The sequence below is a fragment of the Diplotaxodon limnothrissa genome, linkage group LG8, assembly GCF_057381915.1.
Source record: "Diplotaxodon limnothrissa isolate DT_005_m linkage group LG8, D_limnothrissa_male_GT1.1, whole genome shotgun sequence".
NCBI classification, from domain to species: Eukaryota; Metazoa; Chordata; class Actinopteri; order Cichliformes; family Cichlidae; genus Diplotaxodon; species Diplotaxodon limnothrissa.
In genome coordinates, this window is record NC_140603.1 from 26,070,864 (window position 1) to 26,092,593 (window position 21,730).

General features: G+C 39.6%; 1 protein-coding gene across 2 annotated transcripts in view; it reads left to right on the forward strand.

Annotated features, from left to right (window-relative positions):
* Positions 1–21,314, forward strand: part of sema4gb (sema domain, immunoglobulin domain (Ig), transmembrane domain (TM) and short cytoplasmic domain, (semaphorin) 4Gb) — a 51,907-nt gene extending 30,593 nt beyond the window's left edge. For both annotated transcript variants that reach the window (XM_085361562.1, XM_085361563.1), the window contains 11 exons: positions 1,096–1,194; positions 1,292–1,385; positions 2,791–2,904; positions 4,099–4,253; positions 8,707–8,882; positions 13,239–13,377; positions 13,468–13,690; positions 14,792–14,907; positions 15,147–15,301; positions 17,778–17,839; positions 18,426–21,314. In XM_085361562.1, the coding sequence (XP_085217688.1) occupies positions 1,096–1,194; positions 1,292–1,385; positions 2,791–2,904; positions 4,099–4,253; positions 8,707–8,882; positions 13,239–13,377; positions 13,468–13,690; positions 14,792–14,907; positions 15,147–15,301; positions 17,778–17,839; positions 18,426–19,393 (2,301 nt within the window). In that variant the 3' untranslated portion in view covers positions 19,394–21,314. The remainder of the gene's footprint in view (positions 1–1,095; positions 1,195–1,291; positions 1,386–2,790; positions 2,905–4,098; positions 4,254–8,706; positions 8,883–13,238; positions 13,378–13,467; positions 13,691–14,791; positions 14,908–15,146; positions 15,302–17,777; positions 17,840–18,425) is intronic.
* Positions 21,315–21,730: the final 416 nt, after the last annotated feature.

Sequence of the window (21,730 nt, forward strand, 5' to 3'; positions counted from 1 at the left end):
GAATGTCGCAGCAGAAATCGTGACTCATCAGCCATTGTTTAAATGCCAGAGCGTATCTGACTATTGTTGCTGACCATGTCCATCCCTGTATGACCACATGATATCCACCTTCTGATGGTTGCATCCAGCCATGAAATGGCATGTGACAAAGCTCTAATTATCTCATACTGGTTCCTTGAACAGGACGATGAGTTCAGTGTGCTCAAACTGGCCGTAACAGTCTCAATCCAATAGAGCACATTTGGGATGTGGTGGAACTGGAGATTCACATCATGGATGTGCAGCAAAAAATCTGCAGTGGCTGTGTGATGCTATCTCGTCAGTATGGACCAAAATCTCACAGAAATGTGTCCAGAACTTTGTTGAATCTGTGCCACAAAGGATTAAGATAGTTCTGGGGGGGAAATGGGATCCAAACTGGTACTAGCAAAGTGAACCTGTGTGCTTTCCAGTTTGGGCTGCCTTAGCTGGTGAATTTTATTGAATATAGATAGATTAGCACCTACTCCATTTAAAACAGTCACATTTCAAAAAAAAAGTTGGCAATAGATTCTCATGATGACCAGTGACAGAGATCATCTGTATCTAATGAAAGAAAACATATCCCCATAAACCTTCAAAATAAGAGCTTCCTGTTTATGGAACCTATTACCATTAAATATATTACTGATTGACTCTTACCACTTCCTTGCAAGCACTGTTTAAAATTTGTTAAAAAACCAACCAGACTTGTCATCATGCTTAGCTAGTGCATATTTGCCTTTCTTTTTTTCCAGTTTTGTCAGTTTGCCTCCTTTATGGCTTTTTCTTTGTTATCAATAATGTAATGAGAGTTTATGTAACTTCCTTTTGAACTGCCTGTGCTGTGTAATAGCATTAATGTCATCTGTATTGTATTTGATTTATTTTGCATGCTTCCTTCTCTGCTCTCTAAAGCTTTTCCTCCCTATCTTTGAAAGGTTATTCTTTTATGTTTTATTGTTTTTAACACCCGGGAAACAAATTTATTGACTGATTATTATGTATTGCCGCTGAGAAAAACAAGCAGATACACAACAAAAAACAAATCACTTCATTTTACTGTGTTCTCTGCAGACAGAGTGTTACAACCACATCCGCTTTCTGCAGCGATACAATGAGACTCACCTGTACGTCTGTGGAACGAACGCCTTCAGACCGCTCTGTGCTTATATCGTAAGAGATCCTGGGTTTTTTATGTCAAGTAAAATTGTGACAAGAATTGAAATGAAACAACTTATTATGTGTTCTCAATCTTTTTTTTTTTTACAAGGATGCAGAGCGTTTCAGCTTCTCCTCAAGTTTTGAGGAAGGCAGAGACAGGTGTCCGTATGACCCAGCAAAGGGATTCACTGGCCTCATCATAGGTAAGTCCAAATGCAATTTATTTTATTCTACAAACCATCCTGCATTATGTTTGTCCTTGGGGATCTTATTTGTAAAGGCCTCTGGGCAGTAAAGGTTTACTGTTCTCACACATTATGGTGGCATAGTGGTGCGGAGGTTAGCACATGTTTGGAAGGATGTTCTGAGTTTTAATCTGCTGCTCATCTGTGGAATTTACAATTAAATCAATGAAATATTGATTTCCCATCCTCACCCATCCATTGGTGTCCTGGCTCCACACTAAATTGGGTTATACATTGGTTTATCTGTCTCCATCTGCACTTGTGGACACCTGAGAATCACCTCAACTTAACTTGGAAGTGTTTGGACACAGAAAAAAAAATCACCAGCTGGAGGGAGAACGGATGTTCAAGCCCAGAACCATTTTGCTGTGAGGGGACAATGCAAACCTCTGTAACAGCATGTTGCTGATATGCATATACACAGCATATTACATAATTTTTTATATAACTTGAATACTTAGTAGAACTCTAAAATCTAAGAATGAATGCAGTTTCCTTCCAGCAGTTCTCTGTGCCTCCAGTCTTTTTCGTGATTTTTTGCCTCATAATCCTGTTGCTGTCCTCGTATTCATTTCCATTTATGACTTTTTGAAGTAGTTTCGGATTTGACATTTTGCTTGCCCTTTGCCAGAATGATTTGCTTTGCTGTCTCATCAACACATCAGCAAATGACCTTGACTTTTTGGATTAAAGCTTTGGAATCTGGACTTTCACAGTAATTTCCTGTATCCTGCATTTAGGTCCTCTTTCACAGTCTGTCACCTGATTCTGCACTTTAAAATCCATAAGAGAAGTTATGGAAAATATTTTATATTGTTTATCATGCTGATGTCATAGTTTTGAATGAAACTCAAATCCATTTTCAAATACTTTGTTAGAACTGTGCTACTGTGAGGTTATAATTAGGCCCAGCAGTGTTTTTAAAACTTCTAACGTCATCATACTAAGGGTCTGTGAAGACTCATCAAATCACAGTGGACCCAGAAGGGCAAGGGGAACTTGTGGGATTTGTTTCAAATGCAAGCAAGGTCACAATTACGTGATTTTTACCAACTCAAACGGCTTAAGTCTTTAATTAGTTTTGCTGGAAATGTGAATGCTCCCTCATGTATAATTGCTTGACAACCATCATGAACATTTTTAATCAAACAAGATAATCAAACACTGTCTTTATTAGACAGTTTAAGCATACTAAATTTTGTCTAATTATCGTTACAAATACACAAGTCATAGGTCATACTGTTTCCACTTCCTCTGCAGTCCACTGAATGCTTTCATTTACATGTGATTAAACTTTGATATCTCAATATCTTTCTTTTTTAATCCATTTGCCACCAATTCATGCTTTTAATCTTTTAATTAGATGGTGAGATGTTCACAGCCTCTCAGTACGAGTTTCGCAGCTCTCCAGATATTCGCAGAAACTTTCCATTCCCCACACTCAGGACAGAGGAGGCGCCCACCCGGTGGCTTCTGGGTAAATATAATCATTCATATGTATGTACATAATAGCTGCTGTAAGACGCTAGTTCAAAAAGGATGGTGTCCTTTTTCCAAATATTTCAATTGGGTTTTAAATTGGATTTAACTAAAAGTAGTAGAAAGGCAATATACCAATTGTAATTGTATTGCTTCTTGTGTAGAATTTTTTTTCTCTGGATGGACAGAATAGACGAATAGATGTGATGATAATGTGACATAACTAGCATACAGCAGTATTGTATCTCATCTTCTTGTAACAGCACTTCAATCCATTTTAAACTACCTCACACCCAAACAAGATCTGATATTTTTTTGTAGATATATTTTTTTCTTTGCATAGTAGAGTTTGAACTTGCATTTGTGCATGCAGTGGCAGTTTATGTTCATGTTGTTGTCCCAGAGTCCAACAGACTTTTCTGACTGATATGGTTTTCCGCATATTCAGCTATATTCAGACATTTCACTTTATTTTTTGAGTCTTTTATTGATATTTTATAGTTTACTGATTCCAATATTCATTGCAGTTTCATATTGAGAAACATCATTTTTAAGCTATCAAACTATTTGCCGCATACATTACAGTCGAAACTTCTTCCTCATTTCTATTCTGAATGAGTCAGCCTCTTTTCCTGCTTTAAAAAAACTCCCATCAAGTTAGCAATGAATGTAATTAGTTGTATAATCGCAGTTGTGGCTTTAATTTTGTTTTTTTAGTATTGCATAACTTTTCTTCCTTTTAGTGTTCAAAAATAAAATAAACAATAACAACAATAAAACATTTTATTTATAGTTGCTTTCAAGACACTCAAGGACACCTTACAAGCAATTAAATTGCGAATTGTTTATTTATTATCTGCATTTCATACAGCATTCCTGTGTTTTGGGTAGTGGGGTTGCAGTTCCTCTTTCAGTAGAATATTAATAGACCAAACCTCATTGCTATGTTGCACATTTTTATTACATCAGATGTTTTTTTGTCATAAAAAAACAACAGATTCACTTGTAGAATAAAAATCACAAGGAAAAAAATTGCACCGCATTGCAGCTCTAACTGACTTGGTTGTGGTGGTTCAATCATACTTAAAGGCTCCAGCTTTAGTTTCCAAGGAGACACTTTCTAGGCTGCTAATAGGTTTCTTTTTGGACATGTGGATGTGTGCGTGTGATGTGTTTGTGTTTGTGTGCACAGAGGCAAATTTCGTGGGCTCTGTGCTGCTGAAGGAGAGCATCAACAGCTCTATCGGTGATGATGACAAGATTTACTTCTTCTTCACTGAGAGAAGCCAGGAGCAGATTGCCTACCCGAGCCAGACCAAGGTGTCCAGGGTTGCCAGAGTATGCAAGGTCAGAAAGACCAGTTAACCCAAACACTGCTATCTATAATCGCATTAATGCTTTCACTGGGTTTGAAACGGCTTTACAAGTGCCTGCAAGGTCACAGAAAGAAAGGGTTGAAACAAGGGAGGGTAAAAGTTACCAATCATTCAAAGTGAAAAATGGTGGGATTATTGAATGGTTTTTGTCAGTTGCACAGAATGAATGTAAATGGATTTCAGAGGACGTTCTTGTTTCTCAATGAGCTGCCACGCTCCTCTCGCTGTAATATCAATGCTAAATCAGCCAGCAGTTGGTCGTCTCTAATCACAGTTTCTTCACTGACAGAGGTTCTCTCTCTGTGCCACTGTTGCCAGGCAAAGTACAAGTCCACAAACCTCCACCTCCAATGGCAAACCCTTACTTTATTGCCATATCCCCATCTTCAACTCCGCCTTCTCCTGCTCTTCTTCCTCTACTTCCCATCTCACCTCATTTCACTTGCTGTCAGCATTCCCAGTCTAGACAGCATGCCCAGCAACCATTCCTAGAGGTTACTCTTGCTCCTTTTCCTCCCGCTTGTCATTTATTTTAGCCATTCATGGGGGTATAATTACCATCACGGTGTGCTTTTGTAGGCATCAAAAGAGTAAGTCAATGACTCAGCTGGTGAAATGAAGCAGTTGTGTTTCACTTTTTGTGATCCTGTGAAAAGGATTTAAGTGAATGAATGAGAGAACACTAACAGGAAAACCTACTGAGCAGGAAATTTTTCAAAGATTTTGACATGGTGTGAATTCTCTGTTATGTACTTGTAGAGTTTTGTTTCCTTTTTTTAATATATCATTTACTAATGTTCATACTTTCATTATTATTTCTCTTTAGCTTTTTTTTCTCTAAGTTGTGCTTCCTTGTCTCCTCTGTCCTACGTCATCTTAGTTTCAATTCCTAAAATGCAACAGGAGGAGAGAGGACAGAAGGAAAGAAGTGGTTTGCCAGAAGAGCTGTACTTGAGGATGCACAGGTTTATAGAGGAATATGCTGGAAAATATACAGTAAATAATCGCTGAAAGATGATATTATAAAATACAGCAGTAGTTTATTGTTTTGTTTGTGCATAACAAAAGAATTTATGGTGCAGCTGTGCCACACGTCTTTTTGACCTTGTGCTGCTGTTAGTTTTATAATAATGTTTCGAAGCTTATCTTGGGAAGATGTTATTGTGGACACTGACATGAATGCAATGTGGCTTCAAAGAGAAGACAAAAGCCAAAGTAATGGCTCTAAGGGGAATCCAAATTTTTAATCAAAAGAGGAAATAAGCAGCCAGTGAAACACACAATAGAGCACAGTACAACTATAAGGAACTCTGGAAAGCTTGATAAACAAGATTATTTGAGTGTACTACAGAGCAAGCTATGTTGAGCATAAAGTCAGAATTTTTTATGTCACAAAATTGGCTGTCTTTTTATGTGGTTAAATCACCATGGTAACATGTGCTGAACGCATAACCTGGTTGGGAGGAGGCTATGGTCAGTTTCAGCTTAAAATAGGTTTTCCGTGAATTTTTAAATTACATTTGTTAAACCTACTATAGATTCTCAGCTGGGTGAATAGAATAGAATAGAATAGAATAGAATAGAATAATCCTTTAATTGTCCCACAAGGGGAAATTTGGTTGTATCAGCAGCAAAAAACACACATATACAAAAAGAACAGGACACAGAAAACAAACAAAAACATGAATGTGTCATGTATGTCCAAGTTTTTAAGCAATATATTACTGACATCATGAGTTAAGTAAAAACTGTCGTACTTGACTCTACTCTGCTGTTAAGTCTGTTTTGCACTGCTGGAATAGCAGCGTTATTCTTTTGTCTTATTTCCATCAGTATTGCATTTTACTGTTACATCTTTTATGCTCCTTTGTGTTCTTTATAAACATTTATCACCATTTTATTATCAACGCTTTCATCTGATAACGTGTCTGATTGGTGTAGGTGTCACTCATGGGGATCATGTTGTGCTGAAGAGTCAATATGATGTGTGAAACGCTCCTTTTTATGTGAGCGTGCACAGAGCCAGGCAGAAAGCCCAGCTTAACACAGAATGTTGATAACTGCCATTGTCACACCCCTTATCCCTGACTGGGGTTTTAGGATTTGTCAAGCCTGCTAATACAAAGTAAGCATGGCTATGTTGAACTTCCTTCATGGTTCCCAGGCAAGTTGCAAAGGGGGGTGAGTGCTTAGCAGACTGGACTCAGAAGAGTGATTAGGGAATAAGTAACAGGGATGGAACATACATGCATTTAGGGTAAATGGCATTTATTTGACATTGATGTGTCAAGTTTTAATTGTGTGACAGCAATGGCACAGTTAATGGTGTAGAGAAAATGACTAATAGTGCTTAAAAGTGCCAATTTTTTAATTCATTTTTCATATAGGCTCATAGTCCACATTAAATTCCCTTAATAGAGAGTAATAAATGATCTGGCTCTCTGTGTGTTGGCCCTGTGATGGACTGGCATCACAGCGTCCGGGATGTATGCTGTTTCTCACACCATGAAAGCTGGGAAAAGTTCCAGCCCCCTTTGACTACTAAGTTAGATGAATGGTTGAAAAAATAGAGATAAATGGGTGGATGGGGGGTGAGTGAATGATTACCGGTGTCCATGTAATTTTATTCATACAATACAAACAGCAGCAGCATGAGTTTGTTGCTTTTCAATTATGTATACAGTACACAGATAGTCTGGACACTATTTTCACTGTAAGAGTTCATTGAAAAAAAGCCTCATGTTTTGGATCTTTTAGTATGAAAAACAGGTTGCTAAAGGTTTAAACACCCAGTATTGATTTTCACATCGCTGTCTGCTGTTGGTCTTTTCCCTAAGTGTCTCTGCTGCTTTGCTGAAAAAACACATCATTTTATTTCCATTAAAATGATTCTCAAGGACCTCTGTTGAGGATATTTCTCTCTCTTTTTGTCCTGTTTCCACTGGCATTGAATAATAAAGTTGTAAAATACCCCAATACCCCTGTGTTGCTGCAAGCTTTTGTCCCAAAAGCTCATTAAACAAATGCAGGGAGCTCATTTTTGAGCATTTCTTGCTCTCTTACTTTTCAAACCCATATACACACTCACTGTGTCTTGTCTTCATTCTCACAGCATTCGAAAGTAGTCATTTCTGGAAATAAGGTCTGGGCTCTTCCTCTCCCTTCACCAGCACTGTGGAGTTGTCAGAGCAGTCGAGTGTAATAACTCAGTCTGAACTAGGCCACGGCAGCACATGCAGATGTCGAGTGGTCCCCAGCTCAGCCCCCATGGCGGCCAGGCACCACGCTGGTTGATGGCAGATCCACAGATAGTGACGGCTCTGGCAGTAGCCCCTGGCCTGAAACCACTGACGACTTGCCATTTTTGAGTTGCCTAGCCGGTTGTCCTCTTCTGCTTCTCACTTCCCAGCCAGACAGCTTCTACTTCCTCGCCAGTCATGCCTACTTTAACAAAGAAGAGACATGATGACATGAAAACAAGACCATTGCAAAAAGCAGAAATAGGTGCCAGTTTGACATTATTTAACATTTTTCTTGCTATACATCTCCAGTAAAGAGAATGGTGCTGTAGTTTTAAGTTGTTGTTGTTGTTTTTCTCAGTTGTATTTTGAGAATACACTGCAGCACAGGCTCATCTAGGGTTAATTCCCCCTCTGGTATGCTTGGATTCTTCACTATTACTGCCTTAAATTTACCTCATGACAGCCCAGTGACCCTGACTGTGCGTTGATTGACAGAGACTGTAATCTGCCATTGCATCCCTTTAGCTCTTCCCACAGTAATAACCTGCTATCATCTCTGTAAGAAATGCTTATTTGTTGCTTTCAAGTCTCTACAGATTTCCTTCTGTCAAATGAATGAAATTTAAAGATTGGATTCATCTGTCTGCACTCCTTTTCGTCTCTTCTTTCATTCGTCTTGTGCCATAAATTGAATTGGTATTATTGACAGAACTGCTCCTAAGGTTTTAAGTGTATATCTTATGTTGATTTACTTTGGCTTTCTTGTGTGGGAGGCCAATGCAGGCAGAGGCTTTTGATGAACAACAGATGTCCCCTAAAGCCACAAATAAAAAAGATGAGAACCTCTAATACAGACAAACAAAGAAAAAATTGAATCCATCTCTTTTTTCATCTTATCTAAATGAGGTGTGCCAAATTACTCTTTTAGGGAGAAAAATGTCTTACAGCCTTACCTCCCACTGCTTCTGAAATGCAATCAGAGAAATGTGCTACACTAGGGACACTGAGTTTGAATACCAACATTCAGCTCCTCCCTATATATTCATTATATCTGCATAATCTCAATTGGATCTAATCTTTTCTTATATAAATGCACTGTTTGTGCATCACCCGCATCATTAAAATCATTGTGTTGTTTATCTTTACATCAATTAATTCCACCTCTGTCTCCTCTCTCTGCAGACTGACTGGGGAGGCCAGAGGACTTTGCAGAGGAAGTGGACCTCGTTCCTCAAGGCTAGAATGGTGTGCTCAGTCCCAGAGTATGAGCTGCACCTCAATATCCTGCGTGACGTGTTCGTCCTGCAGGAGCGAGACGCTCGCAGCAGCATTTTTTATGGTATCTTTGGTCTGGAATGGTAAGAGCTGATTTTGACTCATTTATGCTCTACAAACATGTAGTTTGGTTTTTTTTTGCATGAAAGAATATTGTGATGTATTAGATCAAACTAGAAACTAGTGATTAAGATCATTAATTCATGTATGTATGCTTGTTTCTATAAAAAACAAAACATTTTTTGTAATCTATAAATTAAAACTTCAAGTTATTATCAAATATCAACTTACAAACCCAAACATCTGAGAACATTTGTAGAATTCATGCAAAGATCCAAACTTTGAGAACAATTTTCAGAATATTTCTTGGTATAGCAAGAAGCATCAACTTCCTGAAAATAACTACTGAGAGCCAAACTCAAAGCCCTCAGCACCCATTGCATATGGGCAGCAAACAATTTTATGGCTTTGAACCATAGATGGATGTCTGAGAAGTGAAGTGACGAAGAGTGAAAAATGAATCTGCAAACTTTTTAATGGTTACCAAGGGCGCAGCTTCTCTAAGAAGTCTATGAGAAAATGTCCAGTCTTTGCTGTTAGTGTGGCCTCAGTAGACTGTTTTGTGAGAAGTCTACAGTCTCAGCTGCCCAATTCCAATCCATATTATATGCAACATGGTATTTAATTGGTGCATTATGGTCCCAACATTACTGTAAACTAAAAAAAAGATCATCTGTCACTGTCTTTAGTTTTCTGTCAGATCTTGTATACACCTGGCAATAGCCAGAATATTTAACTTTTCTAATATTTGGTGTGACTGTGTCATTATATCTAATCAATGGTTGAGAAAAGGAACTTACTTAATTTTCCAGTATTTTTAAACCAAGCAAAAGTCTTGAACAAGAAATAGTTTCCCCAGCCTGTTTTTTTTTTTGTGTGCGGGGCTGTCACTGACATGTATTAGCTTAATGAGGTACTGTAATTGAGCTGGTCAATAATGCACATAGTTACAACTTTTAATAATCACTCAGTGGGATAAGATGGTCAGATTTAAACATCCTTTGTTTAGGACCATTTCAGGAGCTTGAGTCCAGTGAGCTGAAGCTTTAAAAATAAGGTTAAATGTAATGGAATATAGTGCAGTGTGTGTAGGAGGGGATCCCATAAATCTGAATGCTTATCTGCATTTCTCCTCTTTGAACTCAGTCAAGTAGTTTTAAAGTGGAATGTGCAGCATGTGAAAACAGAATATATCTGCAGTCAAACACTGTTTGCTCAGTGGTTTTCCTTTTTTCAGATGGCTTAATTATACAAACTTTTTTGTTTTCTGTTTATTTTGTTGTTTCTGAGCTACTTAGGTTTTACATTTAAAAAAGGTTTTAATGAATAACCTGCCAGCCTCTGAGTATCACACTAATTTACAATTTAAACACTCATTTAAACATTCAGCTCTGAAAAAAAAAATCTATTTGGAAGCAGAAAGTGAACAGATGTGAGTGTATAAAACTTGGGACTATGCCAGTGTGTCCGCCTGTGCTTGGATGGCCAAAACTGTGTGGACACTACACTCAATAATGACCGTTATCCTGTTACTATAAGAGGTAATGCAGCCTAGCCGAGGGCACAATCTCCTAATCAGACACAAGAGATTTAGTGAGGACCAGGACTCATGTCGTGGGATAAAGTCAAACTCGCACCTTTGGGATGTTTAAGTTCATTCTAAAGATTTTGCATGAGGTTGTCAGAGCTCTGAGCAAACCATCCAAGTTCTTTTATTCCAAAAGGGGAAAATTATTTCTTTATTGCATTGTGTTGCATCAAGACGTAAAAAACAGAGAAACAAGAATGTGATATTCAGCTGGAAGTAAATGTGATGTTAATTCCTCTTTTGAGAGACCACGAGATCTATTTTATTCAGATGATGAACAAAACGATGTTTCTTCCCCAAACATGTAATTCAGAGATTAACTAATCAACCAATAATCCTTTAACACGACTCAATTAAGTCATTAAATTAAGTAAAACTGCTTGTGGTTTGTGCTTCTCTGTTTGGGGTATTTGCTGCTTTTCCCTGTGTTATGTCGTCGCATACTAAATATTGTTGGATTTTACACTGGCTGTCAGACAAATCCAGCCATTTCAAGATATCTTTTGGTGCTCTGGATCTTTTCTCTACATTCTGACACCGTCAAGATTAGATGATTGATCGTAGAAGTAATCGGCAGATTAACTGATAATGAGAAAAAAGTCATTCTTTCAAATCCTAGGTGAGTTCTTATCAACAGAAAGCCAAGCTGCGGTGAGAGCTGATGTGTGTGTGCGTGGGTGTGTGTGTGAAGATGACGACTGCCAATGGAAAATGTGATGTGATCTGAGTGTGTGTTTATGCTGATATGCAGAGTCATGCTGCATAAAACTGTCCCAGGGGTGTTTAGATTCTGATGGTGAGGATAGCATTGCAATGAGACATCTATTATCTATTTCTCCTTTGCTTCTTTCCATTTTCCCACTGCTGTAGTTTATTGGATATCAGTGTGTGTCCTCTCATTCACTGCAGGACTGCAGTTCATTCTTTCCGTCTTTCTTGCCCTTCATTTCTTTTGTCTTTTTTTTTCCACTTTTGATCACTTTCTTTCGTTCTTTCTTTATTGCTAACTTCCTTTCTTTTTTGTCTTTTGGTGGCTTTTGGGCCGGCGCAGTGGTCGCCCTATGATAGCTGGAATAGGTTCCATCTGCCTGACAACCCTGAATAGGATAAACAGAAGATTGATGTCTAGTTTCTTTCTTCATTGGTTGCCAGCTTTCTTTCTTTGTTTCTTGTTTCTTGGTTGTTGCTTTCATGTTTTTATCTCTCTGTCTTGATTACTCTAGCCTTCCATCTTTTGTGGTTTGCAGTTTTCTAGGTGTCCTATTTAGTTGTTGGCTTTCTTACTTTTTTCTTTTTTGGTTGCGTTCATTCTGTTCTCTTACGTTCTGTTTTGTCTTTTGTTGCTTTTAATTTCTTTCTTTTGGCCATGTCCACTCTAATACGTTGAAAACGCATCTTTTTCTCTCCGTTTTGGCCTTCCGTCCACACTGAGACATTTTTGGTCAAAGAAAACTGAGCTTTTTGAAAACGCTTTCCAAAGTGGATAGATTTGAAAACGCCATTTCCGCGTCGCAGTGTAAACAGCGAAACCGGAGCCTTTTCGAAAACGGTGACACATTTAAGTCATGTGACCAATTAAACTAAGATAGCGGAGGGCATTACACAGCAGTTGTTTTGTTTGCTCTCAATTTTGACTGCCCTATTAAAGATTAATATCAGTTTGTACCTGCTCCAGATAGCTTTTCTTCAAATTCTTTAAGTCTCACTCGCTTTTGCAACATTGTACTTTTGTGTTACTCACAGCAACAACTCCACCTCATTGTCAGTCCATTTAAAAAACTCGCGATGCTTTTCCTCAAAATTTTGACGCGACGTGTCGAAGAGCTGGAAAGCAAATAAACGACAGGCAGAAATGAGGCTGGTTGATACGCATGCGCAGTACTGGAACGTAAGGGTTTTGTGTGTGGACACACAACTCTGTGAAAACGCATGAAAACAATAGTGTGGACGCGGAGCATTTTCAGACGTATACGCCATTTTCAAATTTATCCGGGCTAGTGTAGACATTGCCTTTCTTTCTTTCTTTCTTTCTTTCTTTCTTTCTTTCTTTCTTTCTTTCTTTCTTTCTTTCTTTCTTTCTTTCTTTCTTTCTTTCTTTCTTTCTTTCTTTCTTTCTTTCTTTCTTTGTTATTACACATGTATGAGTAGTAGTCATCACTATGCATCAGACACACATGTGTAAGAATGACTAATCCCCTGAGGTGTACTTCCTGGTAGTTTCAAGACACATTCTGGTCTCAGTTCGCTCTTATTTTCCTCACTTTGATGCTTTTGAAGACTCTGATGACTACACAATGGCCTAAAGAGTGTGACAAAGACATTTTCCATCCATTACTAATCTCACCTTTAGGGCTCAAGGTTAAGGTTTACCATGCAACTAATCAACTAATCACTCATACTGTTGGACAAAGTCTTTTTCTTCTTCTTTTTCCTCACAGCTGCAGGACCAAAACCACAAATAGGTTGTTTTATTTATGACTCACAAGGAGTGGGTATTTTTGCACTGTATGCTAGTGTTGAAAACGCATCCCTCTGGAAGAGATAAAGGGGTAAAATTACACACCTGTCAGTGACGTCACTCCCACATGCCAATGTGAAAAGGAAAAAACCCACCATAATACCCACAGTTTTCATAGAATAAAGAGTCAGCTAGTTAACCTTTTGCCTGTCAGTGAGGCCTGATGATCTGTGATGCTTCTGAAATTCAATCCAGCCGTTTTTCAACTTTGAGTCATTAATCCTGAGTGTGTCCCCTGGACATGTCTTTGGGGTGTTGGGGATTGTGTTACAGGAAGAATATCAAAGCGTCTGCTATCTGCCAGTACGCCTTCTCAGATGTGCAGAAGGTTTTCGAAGGGCCGTACATGGAGGTGCAAGACTCAAAATGGAGGGAGTACACAGGAAAAGTCCCAGATCCAAGACCCGGCTCTGTAAGTTTTAAAGCATTAACCTTCTCTCCACCATCATCAGCGATTGTTATGTTCTGTATTTTTAGTCATTTTTTCTGTCTGTATCTTCAGTGTATAACAGATCTGCACAGGTCCCAGAACATCAACTCGTCTCGAGATCTCCCAGACAATGTCCTCACCTTCGCCAGAAGGCACCCGCTGATGGCCAAACAGGTGCACCCAATAGGTGTGCGCCCCCTCATGTTCAAAAGAAGTGTCAACTATGTCAAGATAGCAGTGCACAAAGAGCCGGCACTGGATGGAAATATTTACACTGTTCTGTTTTTGGGAACTGGTGAGTTTCATACAAGAAATCCAATGAAATGACCAAATAAACACCATATCTGCATTTAGCAGTGCCATGAAATAACAATACACCGCATTCCAAATTATTATGCAAATTGTGTTTAAGTGTCATAAAGATGAAATAAGTTGTTTTTCAATTAAACCCATGGATGGAATAAAGATAAAGATAAAGGCCCCAGGGCAGCTGTGGCTACAACTGTAGCTTGCCTTCACCAGTGTATGAATGTGAAAGTGAATGAATAGTGGTATTGTAAAGCGCTTTGAGGGGTCCGGAAAAGCGCTATATAAATGCAATCCATTATTATTATTATTATTATTATTATTATTATGAAGGTTTCCGCCAGACAAATACATCAGATTAAGAGAGCAGCTGCTAAAAGGCCATTACAAAGCAGCAAACACATATTTGAAGCTGCTGGTGCCTGTGGAGCCCGGCGAACATCAAGGTGTAGGATCCTCCATAGATTTGCAGTTGTGCATAAACCTTCTATTCGGCCACCCCTAACCAATGCTCACAAGCAGAAACGGCTGTGGTGGGCCCAGAACTCATGAAGACTAATTTTCAAACAGTCTTGTTCACTGATGGATGCAGTGGTGGATGGTTGGTGGACGGCCACCATATCCCAACAAGGCTGCATCGTCAGCAAGGAGGTGGTGGAGTCATGTTTTGAGCCAGTATGTGGAGTTTCTGACTGACCGCTTTCTTCCATGGTAGAAAGAGAAGAACTGTGCCTTCTGCAACACAATCATCTTCATGCAAGACAATGCACCATCTCATGCTACAAGGAATACCTCTGCATCATTGGCTGCTATCTGTGTAAAAGGAGAGGAACTCATGGTGAAATAGTGGTGGAACTAGAAATGGAGACTATAAAGCAATCAGCATAGCGTTTACCGAGGTATTAAATCAAGTGAAAACTAGGGTCAATCTTTTTATTATCAGTGGATTTTGCCCCTGCTAGTCTTTAGAAAGAATTGTCACTAGCGTGAGTTTCAGACTGAGTGGCTACATCAGTCTTGTTCATACAGCCAGCATTTTGTTATATTCACATCTCAGTTTAACTCAACAAGGTTTTCTCTGTTGTTGCAGATGACGGCTGGCTGCATAGAGCTGTGGACATCGATGGAGAAATGCATATCATAGAAGAGCTGCAGCTGTTTGATGAACCACAGCCCATAGAGAGCCTGGTCATCTCCTCAGCTCTGGTAGGTTTAAATATATCTACAGTAAAACTGTACGTTAACAGAATAAGGATTTATATCTAAATGAAAATGGGCAACCTTTGCGCCTAAATCCCTGTCATACCCCAAAAAGGTTGTGGAACTCTTCCCTTCTCCACCGATTAATAACTGATGATTAAAGAACAAATACACTGTCTATACTGAAGGGCATTACAATATTTAACATGAGGAAAAAATCTTCCAAATATGCTCCTGTTTTACAGAGGAGTGTCTATGTTGGGTCGCACTCTGGAGTCGTGCAGGTACCGATGTCAGCCTGCAAGAGGTACACTTCCTGTTATGACTGTGTGTTCGCCAGAGACCCCTTCTGCGGCTGGGATGGGAAAGTGTGTGTGGAAATATCTTCACGTGCACAAAAGTAAGGGCACATGCACTCAAAAAAAAGAATATTTCCAGTAAGGACACAGACTCAATGTATTTTAGTGTCACACACATGCATAATTACACAATGCATGCAAAAAAAAATGGGGTTACAGAGATCTGGCAGAAAACAAACAAGATACATTTGCTTTGCTCTTCCATAGATCCTGAATCTATACTTCCCTAAACCTTCTCCACAGTTCCACCTGCTCTGTAGTCTCCGATTTTTCCTAATTTTGTCATATTCTGTTAACTCTATATCTATTTTTTTACATGAGCTGAAAAATTGAGCATAAAATGTACTTTTTATTTAGATTTTATTTATTTTTTTCTAATGTAACTGTTAAATAATGTGGTGAACTGCTCATAACTGATGGCATGTTGATTTAACATAACATTACCATCAAGCCCTCTGGAAAAATTACAGGAGATTAGGGAGAGGTGAATAAGATGATTAACTTTTTGTGCTGTACATTTTTGCATTCCATGACCTTTTTTAGCTTATGTTTATTTCTTCCTTCTGGGCCAAACAATACCAGAGCACAGTTAATTATTTATACAGCTTCTGTATCCCTCCAACAAATCTTCTATGAAAGCAGGTCTAAGACAATGTAGTTGACCTGGATTTTTCTCATCAGCTCTGTTCAGCTCAGCAGGAGCTTCGCACATAATGGGAAGTTTTGAATTTCAAGTACGCACACACACAAAAAAAGCCCCCACCCATTTGGATATGATTTCAATCTTTATGTCTCATGTAGCTCTGCATGTAGAACGGAAAAACAAACAGGGTGGAAGTGAGTGAAATCGTGTCTTTCCTCTTTCAGTAACATTTTACTTTACATATCGCCATCTGAAATATTTACATGAGAGAAACTGGTACAACTGGTACAACACAATAATTAAAACTTTGAGAGTATTTTGTCAATATTAAATAAATGCTAATGTACACTCACCAAACCTTTATGAGGAACACCTTGTTAGTACCATTTGGACCCCGTTTGCATTCAGAGCTGCCTTAACTCTCCGTGGGATATATGCCAATAAAATATCCCCCACATTACACCACCAGCAGCCTGAGCTGTTGATATAAGGCAGAATGGATGTGTGCCTTCATGTTCTTTACTCCAAACTCTGATCCTATGAGTTCTAGTCGTTTTCTATTCTTAGCTATCAGGAGTAGCACCTGGCGTGGTCTTCTGTTGCTGTAGCCCGACTACTTTAAGGTTTAACGAGTTGTGCATTAGATACTCTTCCACATTCCTTAATCGTAATGAGTGATTATTTGAGTTACTCTTGTTATCCTGTCAGCTCGAAGAAGTCTGGTTATTCTCTTTTGACCTTTGACTTGAACAAGGAATTTTCTCCCAGAAAATATTTTCTCTTTTTTGGCTCATTCTCTGTTAACTCTAGGGATGTTTGTGTGGTAAAATCCCTGTAGATCACCAGTTTTTGAAGTACTCAGACCATCCAACCTGGCACCAACAACCATGCAACATTCAATGTGCCTTAAATGAGCTTTCTTCCCCATTCCGATGCCCAGTTTGAACTTTAGCAGGTCAACTTGACCGTGTCCACAGGCTTAAATGTGCTGCATTGCTGCCACTTTACTGGAGATGGAGCTAATACTGTATGATATCACTAATCAGTTTTACAGGACTGTCAAACCATCCAGGTGTATCCTATCTGTTGCCCAGCATCAGGTGTAATAGGCTTCAGGACATGCAGGTCTATGCAAAAATTGCTAAGTTAGATTCCTCCTTTGTTTACTAGGAGCTTACCTGGATTTTGTAAATTAATTCCAGTGGAAAAAAAAGTGCACGTGGTACATGACAGTAAACAGGCATGCTTGTGTTCACTCTTTGCACTGGGGACTGTTTGTGCCTCTCTTCATTAACTCTGCATGACTGAGTAGCAGACATCTTAATCTCCATTACTGCAGCAGACACTTCGGCCCTCCCCGTGGATTTGTTTTATACTTTGGCTGCTGCATCACATCCAAAGAAAGTAGCAAAAAGATTTGGATGGTAATGCTTCCTTCTTAAAGCTTATTAAGTTACAATATCCATATTATTTCTTTGAAAAACATTTTGTTATAGTAATCCTTCTATAAAGGAGGAGATGGGGAATTTATCCCTAGTACTAATCCACAGTGGGCTGCATAAAAAAAGCATTTAGGTATCCTCCTCTTATTGCTGGGAACCCAAGCTATCTCAAGTTTATTTCTTTTTATGATATTAAGGCTTTGCTGCAGAAATGGCTCAATATTTGCAGCTTTCAGGTAGTTTTGTGTCGAAATCTTGATTGGAGAAATCTTCTTTATGATATGGCAATCACGTTTCTGTTTATCACAGTTTTGCTGCATTTTTATACCTCGCTGTTATTTATGCTCTCAGAAGACACTCGCTTTTTACTCTAACGCTTATCTCTTAGTTTAATGAAGGTTAAATGCAAATTTTTCCTAATTACTATTGCAGGTCGAACCTAACCCAGGATATCTTGAGAGGGGTCAGGGGCTGCAAGGAGAATTCAGGAAATGGTACGTGTTGCTTCACACATTCACGTGCACTTCATTTCTACACTGTAAATCCATTATACCACAGCGTCTTTGTTCATTTTTAAAAAAGGTTAGTTCTTCATTTTACCTTACCATCCTTCCCACTTGATAAGTTTTTCTGACTCTCTCACAGATGATGGGGTTAAAAAATCTTCCTTCCATCTTCCTTCTCTGCCAGAAAACTAAAGCTTTTAGTATCTATTAAGGGATTTTATTAGGTGTATGTTCCCTACCCATCCCCCAGGTCCCAGCTTACACATTTTAATCAGTTCCTCTCTTGCTGGAGGTCAGACAGGCCTGCTGGCTGCACTGCAGAGCTCGCTACATTTAAAGCAGCTTATGAAATGTGATGGAAAGCGATGCTGGTGCTGTACACGTTGCTCACCTTCACTTTTAAATTGTAACCTTGGTGACCCGACATCTTGTATATTCATTGCTCTGTCTTCCTGCATTTGTGTCACACTGTTTCTCACGTTCTCACGTTCCACTAGTCTTCTTCTGTCTTTTTCACTTCACTTTTCTTTTTAACTCCATCTCATGTCTCTTGTCCTCTTGTTTTTATCCTCAGTGGTCCATCGGAGGCGTTCTGTGATGTCGGGTGACGACGTGCTACTCCAGTGTGAACTACGCTCCAACCTGGCAACTCCACGCTGGACGCTAAACGGCAGGGAGCTCCAGGGATACGACCTCAATTCGGGCTATCGGATCGGCACAGATGGCCTCCTGATAATCGGAGCTCGCACCCAGCAGAGCGGCATTTACCGCTGCTTTGCTCTCGAGAACTCAGTCTCAGTTCTGGTCTATCTCTACACAGTAAGGGTTCACACAGAGCCGTACTTCCCTGTGGAACCCACAGCCACAACTAACCCCACTACAATTTCCAGCCCGACTGTTTTCTCTACCGGCAGCCCCACTGAGCAGCCCTTGCCCTCGCCTCCTGCCCCACTTCCTTCAAGACCTGAGTTTCAGACCTACAGACACATGGAGGCCGTGTACATCTCTCTGGTGGCGGTTCTCGGTGGGCTTTGCTTGGTTTTGACTGTGGTCCTTCTTTATGTAAGCTTCTGCACTAGACGAGCCTCTCAGGATCGGAAGTTCTCCCAGCAAGGTCTCCAAGTCCTAGGTGCCTCTGAGAGAAAAAGGAGCTCCCACCTTGAACTTAAAACCATCTCAAGCCACTGCAATGGCCGTCAGGGTCGTCGGTCCATCTCAGTGCCGAGCTTTGGGGACCTGGGTGATGGCTTCCTCCAGATAGTGCCAGGTGAAGGCCAGATGTCTCCAGCTAAAACACCTCCTCCGGCTCCTCCTCTTCCCATGCCACCCCCGCTTCCCAACATGGACTATGCCAACGGGCTCTCGGCCACTCTGCCCAGCGTGCTGAGGAAGATGAACGGAAACAGCTACGTGCTGCTGAGGCAGGCCGACCCTGACGGTATGTCCCCGCTCTACCATTCCTTCACAGAGGAGCTCAACAGGATCCTGGAGAAAAGGAAACACACACAACTGGACTTGCAACCCGATGAGAGTTCCATCTAGGACACCCCTCTTATGCTTCATCCCACTGTTATTTATTTTTACCCTAGAGGTGATCCGTACTTGTGGGGAAAAATGACTATTTTATGAAGTGCTGCTCTTAATTGCACAGAGTACCTGCAGGTCATGTCATAACTTGGTCAGAAATATTCAGCCTGTTGTGTCTTCGGTGACAAATGGCCCAGGATTTCACTAATCAGAGACTGCTAAAATGTGGAGCTGTGAAAAATTGCTACAACCAAGGAGCTTAAAGATGATACCTAAAGTGCAGACTCTCTGGAAGTTTCTGAAAGATGGCAGTCAGACGACAAAAAAGCCAATGTTACAAAATAGGACATGGATACAAAAACTAAATTAGGCCAGGAGGTGATCAAGCATTTCCGAGACTGTGGAGAGATTTAAGAAGTTTTATAACCATGTAATATTAGGTATCTGTGGAGCTTAAAGTGATAGTTCATCCAAACATGCTAAGCATTAGGCTATTTTGTATAAATTAAAAACATGGCCTAAGAACAGTAGCACCTAATGTGCTTACAGCTTTACCACCCAGTCCTGTGTATGAAGATGCACCTTTTTGTTGCTTGTGACTGTGTTTGTGGACTGGTATTATCACAAACTGCACAGTGAGCCTTTCTATGAGGTAAAAGAAGCTTTTTCAAGTGGCTTTTTTGAGAAGTCCTAAAAACATATTGATGAGGAAGATTACAAAACGGCAAATGAAACAATCCATGCTCTTAGGATGAACAAGGTCATCACGGCTTAAGTAAGGAGGCATCCATGCCCCCTCTCGTCTTTTTTAAATTTTTATAAATGCACTAACCTACCAAACTAAAGACTAATAAAAGACCTATGTGGTGTGAAGGTAAAGTTCTGTGTATGCCCAGCAAAATAAAAAGCTACAAGAGATTTAAATTTGACCAATCTCTCCTTCAAGAATATCGCTTTAGGAAGCATTACAGCACTTTGAATGTGGCTGTTACTTTTAGGTTGCTGCTTGGAAGTCCCATTATACCCTCTTGCAGCTCTGGTCCTGTGATGTCGAAACTGGAACCGATCATCTTGGATTTTTTTAGGAGAAGAGGATAATGTCAGAGGCAATCAAATCTGGCATGTGTGGCAGGTGTTTAGCACGGATTTTGTTGCTGTGGCTAAAAAAAAAGATTTTCTATAGACTGTTTAGATGGTTCATACCAGATGTCATCTCTCACATGCTTCAGGAGGTTAAAGTAAATATCAGTGTTGGAAAACTCTCCCTGAGAAATGACTAAACATTGAAAAACCCCACAAATGTCTCCTGGCAGCACCACCTTTGTGCTTGGACACTGTGGACTCTTCCAGCGAAAGCTACTCTTTGGATTCTGGATGTAACCAAAGACCAAGTTTGCATCAACAGTAATCAGCTGGATCACACAGCAGCTGATGTTTGCTGCTCTGTGAAATTCTAGATACAAAAGTGCAAGCGTTCATAACGGGACTTTTGGAGGAGCGTGCTAAAAATAGCTACCCTGGAATTGATCCAGATGTGCACAACAAGATGACCTTGAAGGGGAGATTAGCCTAATTAAATCAAGTTTAAATTTAGATTTATATTGATTGAGATGAGCAGCAAGCCTTGTATATTTTTAAACTGGCTTGAAAGGAGGTAGAGTATTAATCCATATTTTCACAAAATTAATTGTTTGTGTAAAATATTGAGCATATGGAAAAATGAGTGAAAGCTGAGCACACAAAGCTCCAGGAATGGGTTTTGAGTGGCTTGTCATGTTTCAAACCACTTTTTCTATGATGCATGTCCTTTGCAGAGATGTAACGAATGATTATTTTCCTATGATTTCTCACTTTAGGATCTGAAAGCTGTGAATGTTTGGCATTTTTGCTCGATAAACAACATTTATCTTCTCTGTTAAGCCGTCGGCCACAATCATTATAATAACTAAAATGTTGACTTTAGTAAAAGTATCACTTTAAGAATCCAGTTTTGATACAGCACACTAGAGCACAGATTTTAAGACAAGTCTTACATTTTAGTGTATTTATTTAAGCCACTTTCCCCCCTTGATTTTTCCTCATGTAAATAGCAATAAATATACGCCACTGTTGCAACCGTTAGTAGCATAGTGTGCTGTGCCAGTGCCAATGGAAAAACCTGTAGCAAACTTGGAACTATTTTTTTCCCTGTAGTATTTCTATTTTTAGCCTCTCTGTGGGAAAAGAGATAAAACTTTATGAAAGTAAACATGCAGTCTATTAAAGGAGCAGTCAGCGTGGTGGTCAGATTGATTGGCTTTTGCTGTAGATCACAGACTGGCTTCAGGGTTGTGGAGGCGAACCGGGAACCAC